The sequence below is a fragment of the Pipistrellus kuhlii genome, unplaced genomic scaffold, assembly GCF_014108245.1.
Source record: "Pipistrellus kuhlii isolate mPipKuh1 unplaced genomic scaffold, mPipKuh1.p scaffold_m20_p_2, whole genome shotgun sequence".
Lineage (NCBI taxonomy): Eukaryota > Metazoa > Chordata > Mammalia > Chiroptera > Vespertilionidae > Pipistrellus > Pipistrellus kuhlii.
The window spans coordinates 130116708-130129725 of NW_023425515.1; the positions used below are offsets into that span (position 1 = coordinate 130116708).

At 46.0% G+C, this 13018-nt stretch overlaps 1 protein-coding gene across 3 annotated transcripts in view; it reads left to right on the forward strand.

The window, feature by feature from the left end:
- TGFBR3 (transforming growth factor beta receptor 3) overlaps window positions 1–13018 on the forward strand; it is a 199080-nt gene that overhangs the window by 152722 nt on the left and 33340 nt on the right. For all 3 annotated transcript variants that reach the window (XM_045584353.1, XM_045584354.1, XM_036443900.2), the window contains exons 6-9: window positions 2887–3055; window positions 4796–4943; window positions 10116–10305; window positions 12334–12659. In XM_045584353.1, the coding sequence (XP_045440309.1) occupies window positions 2887–3055; window positions 4796–4943; window positions 10116–10305; window positions 12334–12659 (833 nt within the window). The remainder of the gene's footprint in view (window positions 1–2886; window positions 3056–4795; window positions 4944–10115; window positions 10306–12333; window positions 12660–13018) is intronic.

The following is a 13018-nucleotide window of genomic DNA, read 5'->3' on the forward strand; positions in this document are numbered from 1 at the left end:
CATCCCTGTCACATGGGAACTGGTTAGAAATATCAGTTCCAGGGCCCACCCCGCGGCCCCTGAATGGGAAACCCCGGGGGTGGGTCCGGCCCCCGTGTTTGAAGGGGCGCCGTAGATGGTTCTGAGGCTCACTCATGTCTGAGAACCACGGCTCTACGCTGAGGGGAAGGACTGCAGAGCTCCGGGCGCCCGTCCCAGCCGGTCTCATTACTGTGAAGCTCCAAGCAGCTCTCCGGTTTACCACCGGAGCCTCAGTTTCTGCAGCAGGAAAAGTGGGAGTTTGCACCACCTCCCAGGCTCAGAGTATATCATTCAAGGTCTCAAAGTCATTTGTCAGCCCTTTCCTGAAATACAAATAAGCATGTGACCGCCCCCTCCCCCCACCCCAAACATGCCAGGTTTCTACCACGGGGATTCCCCTTTGTGGTTTCCTTTCTACTTGGCAGTTGGTGTAAGTTTTGATGCCAGGCATGCAGAAGGTCATTTGGGGGGGGGGGGGGGGGGAATCACACACACTCGCACACATGCACACGCACACATACACTCACGCATACCCAATAAAAAGAGATTAGCTTAATTCAACCTAGTGGCAGTGGCATCTGAGCCCTTAATAACAGCAACTTTTAAACAATTCAGCCTTTGCTGGTGGCTTAGGAGGGTCACAGTGTAGGTGAGGGCTTTGTGAACGTTTCAAATCTCACATCACCGTTGGTTAATTCAGGGAACGGGCTCCCCCTGTGACCTGAATCTAGAGGCCGGAGCCCCAGGGGGGCCCTGGAGTTTGAGAGTGGCCTGTCCTGGCCCATCCCCACACCCTCTGCTTCTTAATGAAGTTTCGGCCTTGCCACCCCAGGATCGCTTTCCGTCCTGTGATCTGGGGGAGGCAGAGCTGCAGGGTGTGCATTCCTCATATCGCCTTGTGGCCCATGGACAGCCCTAACCCGGGACTCCCATTCCCTTTAGCTGCTCCTCTCCCTGGTGCGGGCCAAGGACTTAGGCCCAGATCACAGGGCCGCAGCTGCAGGGTGTGCATTCCTCATCTGCTCCTCCGGCACACCCCTCGGCAGATGTGGCGGGAGGCCGCCCCGGCAGCCTGAGCTGGCGGAGGCCTGGCCCTGCTCTCTGAGGGGCCCGTTAGGGAAGAACGCAGAGTGCAGAGCTAAGGCTCTCTGGGAAGGAGCCGCAGGCGGGGAGCCTCCTGGGCTCCTCTGCCCCCTCTGTGCTCGGGACGGCTCCGGGGGTGCCCGGGTGCACGGAGCCCTGTTGCCACCATGTGTGCTGTGCACTTCCGCACGAGGGAGGCGGCACACGGCGGGCAGGGGCGAGGGAGGGGACGGTCAGCCCAGCCTCGGGGCCTCCCGGGCTGATTCCTCGCTGCTCGGTGAGACCCGCAGGTGTCCTGTGCATTAAATGCAAAGGGCAGACGTGTGTTTTCATTAAAGTGCCAGGGCTCTGATTAATTACCCCTTCTGCAAGGGGCTTGCTACACCTAGAACTTCCTGGACGCTGGTCCCAGCTGTCACCGTGCCAGCAGCTTCAAGTTCTGTTTAAACATTTAAACCACGGAATGGAAATCCCATCAGCCACAGAGCCGTGCAAGCGGCGTGTGCCACTGGGGGAGTGTCTTCAGGCCCGGGTCCTTGCTTCACTTTGCCTGGTGGGGAGAGGAGCGGCCCTCGCGCAGTGAGACGGTGTTTGTGAGAGCACCGGGTAAGCTGGGCGGTGCCATAGAAACATCGGTCATCGGGGCAAGTCTGCGGGAAAGGATGAGAGTCTGCCCTCACTGCGTTCCGCCAGCTCCCGCCTTCGGTCTTGAGAGCACACAGTGCTGCGAGGAATAAATACGAGGGAATGAGTTGCTGTGCATGGTGGGCCAGAGGTTAATTAGGTAGCTGGCTCTCCTATTAACTGAGGTAACAAATATGCAAGGAGGAGCATGTGGGGGGTAGGATAGCTCAGTGGATGCAGTGTGGCGTGTGCTGACTGAAATCTTCAGGGGGTTTTAAGGGTGGGAGGTGCTTGGTAGATAGATGACAGTCCAGGTCTGCAGCTCAGAAAAGGCACCATGATCGGGAGCTATGGCAGTGATGGAGGTCATGCAGGAAGACTGCGAGACACAAAGATGGAGGAAGGAAATGAGGGTCTTAGCCTTGGTGTCCTGTCAGGATCAACTGTGGCGCTTTTCACGAGGAAAGCTGCTCGGCTCCCCTGGGTCTTCTGGATCAGGCTCCCTGGGATGGTGGATGCTTTAAAATAAATAAATTAAATAAATAAATAAATAAATAAATAAATATATATATATATATATATATATTATTGACCTTTTACAGAGAGGAAGGGAGAGAGGTAGAGAGTTAGAAACATCAATGAGAGAGAAACATTGATCAGCTGCATCCTGCACACCCCTCACTGCATCCTGCACACCCCCCCCATGTGCCCGCAACCAAGGTACATGGCCTTGACCGGAATCGAACCTGGGACCCTTCACTCCGTAGGCCAACGCTCTCCACTGAGCCAACCTAGTCAGGGCGAGGGGTGGGGATTCTGATGTGCGCCCAGGACTGAGGGCCACCAGGGTACACAGGAGGAGCGGAGGCGGAGGAGCCGGTGAAAGAGCCTGAGAGATTTGTCAGAGGAAATGGACGAGGACCAAGAAGTGTCCCAGCAAGCAGGAAAGGGGGGGATTTAGACCAAGAGAGGCCAGTAGAGTCGGATCAGTAGGAGGTCACTGGTCACCAGAGGGGAGGCATCTCAGGGCCGAGGCTGAAATCTAAGACCCCTCCTCAGCACTTAAGGTTCTGGTGCCTGGCCCTTCTTTCTTTTGAATCTGGTTACACCATGGCGATCAGTGGCTCCACAGGTGGTTCTGTGCTTCTTCCCTTTCAGATCAAGTGTTCCCGCCTGCATGCAACATAGGGAAGAATTTCCTCTCGCTCAATTACCTGGCTGAGTACCTGCAGCCGAAGGCGGCAGAAGGGTGTGTGATATCCAGGCAGCCCCGCGACAAGGAAGTGCACATCATCGAGTTAATCACTCCCAACTCGAACCCCTACAGGTGAGTGCATGGGCGTTCCGAGCTGAGACCAGATGAAAATAGATGCCTTTCCCGACTGGAGGCAGGGAGGGGCCGGCCCTTCCTGTGCGGGAGGGAGGGAGCCGCGTGCTTAGGGTGAGAGTCACAGAAGCCTTGAAGAGTGGAGCAAAGGCACCGGCAGTCCATCTTATCTTCTGCACCTGTCTCTGGTCCTCTCTATTGCAGTTGAGTTCCTGAAGCCTATTCCGAACTTCTTGGTACGAATGAATAAGACACAGTCGTTCTTTTTAAAATAACTTTTTTTAATTTATTGGTTTAATCTTTATTGTCTTCCCCTTCACTTCCCATTGCCCTCTCCTACCCACCTTCCCCCTCAGGACACAGTCATTCTCGCTCTATCATTATCTCCTAGGAGGTTATCCCTGGCAAGAAAATTACAAAATGTGTCCTGTCAACATAATTATTATTTGAATAATATTCTGTGTTTATAGAATCCTGTTCCTAGTGTCATCAGAGCACCTTTGCACTCATAACTGCTTACTTCCAAGCTGGGTGCATGCGTGTTGGGGGTGGCCCTTCATGGTGACACACCAGACAGCCGTTAGACATCACTTACCTCTCCCTTCTTCCTCTCCCGCCTCAACTTCCTGAGTCAGGCCGGGAAAGTAACCCTCCCTATCAAGAATGAACAGGGAAATAAAATAAATTTTTAAAAAAAAAGGAAATAAGAAGGGGGAAAGTCAACTCTTCCACTTTAGCCTGCATTTCATGTGGACTAGTGACTTAAAAATGTCGATTTATATTGTAGAGGGACGTCAAAATTAAATTCTAATCAAATTTTGGTTTTAAAAAATGAATCAACTACAGCTGAGTTTTGGTAAGACTCCATTCTGTCCCACATGGTGAATTTTGTGAAAAATTAAAAGTGAATGAGAATAGAGGCAATCTGGCAAATATGCTGCGATATTAAGCCGAAGGCTTCATTCAAATCATTCATTTTATTCTTTACAAGTGTGTAAAACCACAATGGAAAGACTTCCCTTTAAATTCGGAATGACAGAGATGTTACTGTTTGATAAAAATTCTCTTTTATACTGAATTCTTCAAAGTTTGGGTTGTGTTCATCAATTTTCCAATATTCACTTGGTTGACCATCTGTTTTCTTTATTTTAATAACTGTATATCCAGAAGTTTGGGAAAGTAAGTGGCAGATAGGACCCTGTGGTAAATGTTAATGGCTTAAGCAAACCTTTTTGGCTCTTATTCTGAAGTTACCTATTTTTTTTTCACTGCCATGCCTCCCTCCTCCCTGCCACCCCCCACTCATCAAACTGCTGCCCACTTCTGGCCTTGAAGGGTTTTGAACATATAGCATTATGGAAAGTTACACATGGAAGCACCAAAGGTGTTGAAGGTTGAAAAAGCAATAATTTTGCTTCAAAAGCAAACTCTTCTGATTTGTTCAAGTCCATTTCAAACAGTGGCTGCATTAACCACCTTTTTTTAAATTTTTATTTTTCCCTCAAAGAGGAGAAAAACTGGAGTGGCTAATTATCAGCAGCATATTTTCCTATTGTTATGTAAGGCTGTTTTGTTGTGTGTGCACTAACAATCTGTTTTGCACATGTCATTTGCCTGGGATCAGCTCCAGCTTTTTAATCAACTGGCCAGACACTGGAAACATGAAGACTTGGAAGAAGGAAGATAGTTGCAACTTTCTGGCATTTGGGTCCTAACTCTGCCTTTGTTTTCCACTCACAGCTCTTTCCAGGTGGATATCATAATTGACATAAGGCCTTCTCGAAAGGATCCCGAGGTGGTCAAAAATCTCATCTTGATCTTAAAGTGCAAGAAGTCTGTCAACTGGGTGATCAAATCTTTCGATGTCAAGGGAAGCCTGAAAGTTGTTGTAAGTTGGTTGAGCATTTCTTTGTTTAGATGACTAGCAGTATGTAAGCCATGCTTATATGTGGTACTGTTATCAACTCTCTGCCTCTTTGGACTCTCTCTCAGCAATTTTCCGCTCTGTAAAATAACCTGCTCCTTGGCTCCTCCTGATGAGGGTGAAAAGTGTGACGTTTAAAATGATGGCCCCTGGGGTCAAGACAGACCCAGAGTTGAGTAGAGACTCTGCCATTTACAAGCTGTGGCCTAGGGCAAGTCCTGTAACCTCTGTGGTCCTCGTCTGTCCCGTTTGTGACATGACTGAAATACATTGGTGCATTTCCCAGCATGCTAAGTGTCAGATAATGAACACAATTCAGCCTCTCATGATTGAGTCCTGGAAGAGCCACCCTCTCGACTTTTGAGATAAACACGTGATTTTGGCATGTCTTTTCTAAGGGTGCAACACCAATGATAGATTCACAATAATGGAGACATTAGTGGGATGACACTAGAGAAACCCTGCCCCAATCTGTTCCCTAAGCGTTATGTTTCATGAAGGAAATATGCTGAAGGGTCTTAGCTGGTTGGCCTGATGGGCAAACAGCAGCTAGTTCTTGAAAAGTTGAATGTTGAAGTTTGGTGAAATGAGACTGTTTCAAATACATTGAGGGAAATGACTATTTGACAGAATATTGGAGCAAATCATAACGAAAGTCAAAGAAAAATCCCCCTTCTGATTTTTAAGAAGATTATAACCTCTTTAGCATCTCTTTTGCAGGCTCAATTTTTTGTGCACTCTTTTTTTTTTTTTTAATCGTGGCCATTTCGTCTTTCTGTATCTGCATTGAATCCATTGGAGGGGGTATTATGTTTGCAGTGTCTGGGGAGAGGGTAGCCTTTGGTTTGGATGTCATTCCTTCATGGCACCTTCGTGCGATACAGCAGAGAGCAAAACCAGCGGTCCCCTAGGCAACGTCATGTACAGGCCTCACCAGAGGCAGCAGGCAAAGCCGCGAACACACACGTCTTAATTTAAAGTAATCGTTTCTGGTTCCTGTGGTTTTTCCTTTTAAACTTTGAAAGCATCCAAGCAAGCCATCCTGTGTAATGATGATACATTAATTTGATGTTGAGCACAAGGCCCAGCAGTGATTTTGTGAAGTCAGAGCTGTGTGGGTTGCCTTCCCTGGCATGGCCCTGAGGGATGCCGGTGACCTGAGGTGTCTGCAACCTTTGCTGCCTGGCACACCATTCAAGTGTTTTTAACTTCAGAATAACAACAACAGGAAAGGGAATCATGCTTTGAAAGTCAAAAACATACGGCACATTTTATTTCCCTGCTGGAGTTCTTGTGTAAATGTTCCCTCAGCCCCGACCTTCAGTGCTCTGTCTGTCCCTGAGTATGAGTGCCTGGCCCGTGGAGGGCCTGGGGTTCGCTCTGAATGTCTCCACTTTGGCGAATGGGGGATTGCTCATCTCAGTGTAAGATGTGTTTATATTTCTCTCCTTGGCTGTACTCCTGTTCCAGGCCAATTTTGGACAATGCATGACAGCATTACTAAACAATTAGGTAATGTTTCATGATGTTCTTTTTTATTCCCCCAATCGGTTTCATGCTTTGTGATTTCCTAACTCCCTGTCTGAGATGTGAATTCTAACTGTGCAGTGAGGGAAAGTTACCCACTAATAAGAAGGCATACAGTTGTGCTTAGAAAGAGGAACATGGTTTATAGTGACCTTGTTTGTAGTATGTCCTTTGAAGACAGTATGGTAGAGTGGAAAGAGTCCTGGCTTTGTTTCCAGACAGGCCTGGATTCAAATCCCATCTCCAACTGTCGTTACTCCCAGTTGATTCTGGGTAAGCCAGTTGAACTCTAGTCTGTTTCCTTAGCTGTGAAATGGATATGATGATAGTACTCATCTTGAGAGTAATTGTGAGGTTTAACAGAGTTTGTTCATTTGTTAATTTATCCATTTAACAAGTATTTGCTAAGTGGGCACTGGGTATATTATCTAATATACTTGGCACATGCCTGCCCAGGGTGAGTTCCAGCTAGTGCTTCTAAACGTCTGTGAGCCCCAAGTTCCCCTTCTCCAGCAGAGAGACAGCAGCGCCTGTCTCCTTATATGTTAGAGGTCAGTTAAGTAAGATAGCCTCGGTAAAGCTCCTGGCACAGTACCTGTGCCTTACAAAGGGAGTTCATCTTTCCTCCATAAGCGACCCTTGAAAGTTGGTCTCTAGGAATAATTAACTTCTCTAAACAAAGTGAAAACAAAGAAAATTGTCTACTAAACGATTGTAAGGAACTTGATGGGGTAATTTAAAGAAGAGCATGGATGGCAGGTGTATGTGTGAAGGGTGGGGTGTGAGCAGAATGAACCTTCCAAGTGACACAGTGGTCCAAAGAGATGCAAAGGTTGTGCTGTGGGCAAGAATGGAAAATTCCGGATGTGTCTTCCTTGCTGTGCGCGCCCTAGCTTTTCCTTTGCATAATCGCATCTTGGAAGAACCTCCAAAACATAAAAGAATAGATGGAGGAAACATGTTAAAAGTTTATTGTTGTACTATTTCATGGCCTTAGGACTTTAAGGTTGAAAATAGCCAGTTTGTGCTTAGACACTTTTTTTTTTCCATCCCAGTGGGAGTATGGACCATACTGTCTGCCCAGCCCTTCCCGCAGGCCCCTCCCCTACACCAGCGGTTCTGATGCAAACGTGTGTTGAGTGGTCGGGGAGGAGGTGGAGGCACTCAGAGTTTCGTAGCTCATCATCCTTCATGGAGATGTGAGTGGGAAAGATGGCAGCGGTGTTTGGAGATACCCCCTTGCGTACTCCCACTGGAGTGGCTACACTGAGGCCTTGGGAAACCCTGGGGACTCCCAGAAACACAGGGTGAGAAATTCACTCATTGCCGGCAGCCCACTTGCCTGCCATTACTCCAAGCCTCGCGGCTTTACAAACGTGTAGATAGATTTGTAGCCTTGTAAATCCCAAGGCGTAATCAATGTGAGCTGTACTGACAGCTCCCAGATTTCATGTGGAAAGGTGTAAACAAATCACTCCATCTGGGTGCAGAAAGGACAGGTGGCAGTTATGGTGATAGTATTCTGGAAATACAGTATTTTCTCAGCTGTCCAGCAACATGAAAGACTAGGGCAGATGAGGCCAAGCAACTCCAGCCAATCAAAACGACACGCCGCCTTGAAAGGCTGGGAGGAAGCTGTGCTTAAGAAACTGCTGTTGGCCGAAACCGGTTTGACTCAGTGGTAGAGCGTCGGCCTGCGGACTTAAAGGTCCCAGGTTCGATTCTGGTCAAGGGCATGTACCTTGGTTGTGGGCACATCCTTGGTAGGGGGTGTGCAAGAGGCAGCTGGTCGATGTGTCTCTCTCATCGACATTTCTAGCTCTCGATATCTCTGTCCCTTCCTCTCCGTAAAAATTCAATAAAATGTATTTAAAAAACAAAACAAAAAAAACTGCTGTTGACTCAATGGACAGAAAGTTGTAAGAACAGATTGGATCATTCCTTATTTTAGTTTTCTTTCTATTTTTAACCCTTCCTTCCCTCAGGGAGTTTTCTTTGAATCAGAATGAGAATTAGAATATTCCAAACCTGTGAAGCTGAGGGGTTTTTTGTGTGTGTGTTTTTTGTGTGTGTGTGTTTTTTTTTTTTTGCAAATGGCCACAGAACTTGGTTGAAGCTGTCTGTCCCTTTGCGCATGGCTGTGCCTGTCCAGTGTGGCACTTTTTGTTTTTCTCAGATAAGCACCTTGGGTCATAAAAACACATACTGGGTGAGCTCCTTTAATCTTTGGATCGAAAATGTGTCCTCAGCCAATCTCCCACAACCAAAGAGGCCGAGAGAACTTAGAGCCTGTGAATCTCCTATGGTTTTGCAGTGGGAAAGGATTAACATTTAGTCATGTGAGGGGGAAACAAATGGGGAATTTAGGGAAAATGCTGCATGGATGCAGGAGAAAGGAATTGGGCGTGGAAATTAAAGTGGTTTTTATGCAGCGTGGAAATGCCATAATCTGCCGGCTGGCGGGGCTTCCAGCCTGAGAAGCAGTTGTTGACGATGCAGCCTTCCCGCTGGGTCCTCAGTCACTCCTTCGTCATTGGACGGGATCCCTGATGCAGGAGTTAGAGGTGGCTGGAAAATCACCTCCCACGTCCTGGTTTCACAGAGTCCTCTTAGGTCCTTTCTCAGGAAGATGTCTATCATTCAGTTTTAATTTTGTAACTGATGACCAAATGAAAGCCAATTTTAAGAACGATTTGTTTTGCTGGATAAAATATTGATTTAAAAGCACAGTAACCTAAATTAACTCATATTTAGAACATAAAATCTAAGCCTATTCAGTTAATAGAATTGGCCGATAAATACAATTACGGGGTTGCTAAATAGGTCATAAGTTGTTAATGAAATATAAACATTGGTTGTTTCACCATATGAACTTAATAGTTTACATAGATGAGATAGTCTCCTAGTTACTACTGAAGTCTAGGCCACAGGAAGTAGAAACAGGCTTTTTTTTTTTTTTTTAAAGAATATAACATGCACGTCTGTATACTTTACACATGATTTTAAATAAAAATAAGGGAAAGTTTGGTATACATACACATTTGGAGTCTGTGTATTAATAGTTTCAATGTTAACTCTGCAGTAACATACTAGAAATATTTAGTATGTAGCTACTTAGCTATCATCAGATTATTTTTATCAACATAAGCTGATGAATCCGAATGCTATGATCAAACAGCATGAATAGGTTTCTCTTAATCTGTTGTTATAGATTTTTGCTTCAGCCCTGGCTGGGTGGCTTGATTAGTTGGAGCATTGTCTTGTACACCAAAAAGATGGCAGGTTCGATTCCTAGTTAGGGCACATACCTAGGTTTTGGGGATCAGAGTACGTGGGCTAGGCAACTGATCCATGTTTCTCTCTCACATCACTGTTTTTCTCTCTCCCACTTCCAGTCTCTCCAAAATCAATAAATATATCCTCTGGTGAGGATATATGCTTTTTTTCCCTTCACATCAGTGTTCTTATTCTTAGTCCAAGGAAAATAGGGATTAAAAGAATAGATACTTTCTTTATATACAATATAGATTTTATTTGTTTTAGATATTTAATTATTCTTATCTAAAGCACTATTTAGACTCATACATGAAATTTTGCTACTCTCTTCAGGCTCCTAACAGTATTGGCTTTGGGAAAGAGAGTGAAAGATCCATGATAATGACCAAATCAATACGAGATGACATTCCTTCAACCCAGGAGAATCTAATCAGGTGGGCTTTGGACAATGGCTACAGCCCATTGACGTCATACACGGTGGCTCCTGTGGCTAACAGATTTCATCTTCGGCTTGAAAACAATGGTAAGTGTGGTTTTTTTGTTTGTTTGTTTTTAAACTGTATTAAAAATATCTCTCAAATGAAGCTTTCCAATGGGGAACTCTCATTTCAGCCTACATGGTCCTGCTCTTCTATTGCAAGTTTTAATAATTTTTTTAATACTTTTTACTATAAAGCTTACTAAAGTTATGTAGTATTGTAGATTATTTTGAGGAAAGTATCTTGAATGCAGATTTGTTTTTTGGTAGCATAGTGTTGGTTGAATGTTGGAAAACTTTGCTGTGTAGATCACCTTCGCTGTGATTCCATTAGGGATACATGAGCCTGGCTTTCTCCCTCAGAGGCACCTCATAGTCACTTGCAGCTGAGATGTTTTGGGGTTGAGATTGCAAGGAAGAAGGGTTGGGTCAAGCTGTATCTTACATGAAAACAGTCTTGAGGACTCATACGTGTGCTTTCTCATTCTCACCCGGAGGGAATGGAGGAACTATCTATCACCCCAGATGGATGGAGCAGATGGCAGATGCTTAACAAGTTCTTGAGATTTTCCTTATAGCTAGAGGGACTCAAATACCAAGTTTTCTGACCCCCAGATCTGTTCCTCACCCAAAGTACTGAGTGCAGTGCCAATAGAATGAAGGATAGGAATGCAGGTTCAACTCCCAGCTCTGCCATTTATTCACGGTTTGAGGGGGGAAGTTACTTAACTTTGAGCCTCAGGTTGTTCCTCCTCAGTAATAAAGGGGGACAATAGGACCTACCTCACAGGGTCATTGTGAAGGTTTTTGTCAAAGTAAAAATTATAAAGCCCTCCAAAGCTCTGACACATTTTGCACCCACACAGCTGTGCTATCTTTTTCAAAAAGATAGTATCAGGGGAGAGGAATGTCCCTGATCATCTCCACTTTCAACTCTCAACAAGGTGGATTGACCTCAAGCATGTATCTATTGGCTTTGGTTGCAGATAATACTGGGGAGAGGTGTTTTTTTTCTTCCTCTGCATTGTTGACAATATGAAAAAACACCAAGGATCAATTCAATTGGGAATATGTCCATCCCTTTGAAAGAATGAGTAGCAGGGCCAGCCACATTTTTAGAAAAAAAATAACAGCAAAACAAAACTAAACTAAACGCTTTTTATTTTCTTCTTTAGGTCTAGGCTCTAAAGGCCATGGTGCCCAGATACCTTTTACAGCTTAGCAATCAAAAAAGGAGTCTAAAAAATCCTTAGAGAAGCTCTTCTAACCCATCTCTAGACTCAAGGGAAGTTTTTAATGGCATGCAAATAGGCTAATATTGTCCCACATAACTTACTCAAATCATAGATTTTTATAGCTTGTGGGCTTTAGAAATCATCTGACCCCATGGCTCTCAACTTTGGCTATACATTGGAATAGTGTGGGGAGCTTTAAAACACATTACCGGATAGGTACCACTCCAGAGGCTCTGATTTTTCATTGATCTTGGGTGCAGCCTGGGCAAAGGGATTTTTTTTTTTTTTTTAACATTTCCAAAGTGGTTTTAATGTGCAACCCATTTTAGAACCACTTGATCTCATTAATCATTAAACCTCTTAATTTTAAAACGTGGGGAAATGAGGCACAGAGAAATAAGCCACTGGCCCAAAGCCACTCAGTGAGTTAGAAAGCACCCCAGGACTAAAATTCAGGCTTCCAGACTACTCATATATTATTTGCTGAGTGTAATTTTTTTTTCTTTTTAAATATATTTTATTGATTTTGTACAGAGAGGAAGGGAGAGGGATAGTTAGAAACATCTATAAGAGAGAGTCATCGATCAGCTGCCTCTTGCACACCCCCTACTGGGGATATGCCCGCAACCAAGGTACATGCCCTTGATGGGAATCGAACCTGAGACCCTTCAGTCCCCAAGCCGACGCTCTATCCATTGAGCCAAACCGGTTTTGGCATGCTGAGCGTAATTTTATAACACACCCATTCCATGCTCATTCTTCCTGTTCTTGCCTCTGATGATGGTTGTGCCCTAGCGTCAAACACTGATGATGTTTTGCTGTCTTCTGTCACCACCAGAGGAGATGAGAGATGAGGAGGTCCACACCATCCCTCCTGAGTTACGGATCCTGCTGGACCCTGGGAGCCCGGACAACCCACCCATCCGGGGAGAGAAAGGCCGGAGCGGAGGTTTCCCCTTTCCTTTCCTGGACATCCCCAGGAAAGGCCAGAAGGAAGGGGGCGAAGATGGGCTCCCCCGGCCAAAGGACCCTGTCATCCCCGGCTTACAACTGTTGCCCGGTCCCAGAGAGCCTGAGGAGGTGCAGGGCAGCATGGATGTGGCCCTGTCCGTCAAATGCGACCATGAGAAGATGACCGTGGCTGTAGAAAAGGATTCTTTTCAGGTTAGTGCAGTTCCTTACAGGAGAGAAGAGAAGGCCACTCCCCGCCCCAGTACGCATTAGTTCTTCCTCTCCAGCTCTTTCGCTTTGGGACTCCAGAGGCTCCATACTGTTTTCTCAGTTGGATGGGGTCACTTCCCCTGGGCTGCGATTCTCACCCAGTCACTGTTGTGTTCTCAACAAGGAGGGTTCCAGATCCTTGTGTGTCAATATTTTGCTATTGGGTTTCCAAGGCCAACAAACACAATCCTGTTTGAGAGGCGGTAGGTAGGGGGTGGGGGACACAGGCCTCTAACAACCTCGATGGGGAAGACCAGGCAAACCGTTAACTGTGTGCTGCGGAGCTGCCCAGGAGCCCCCTT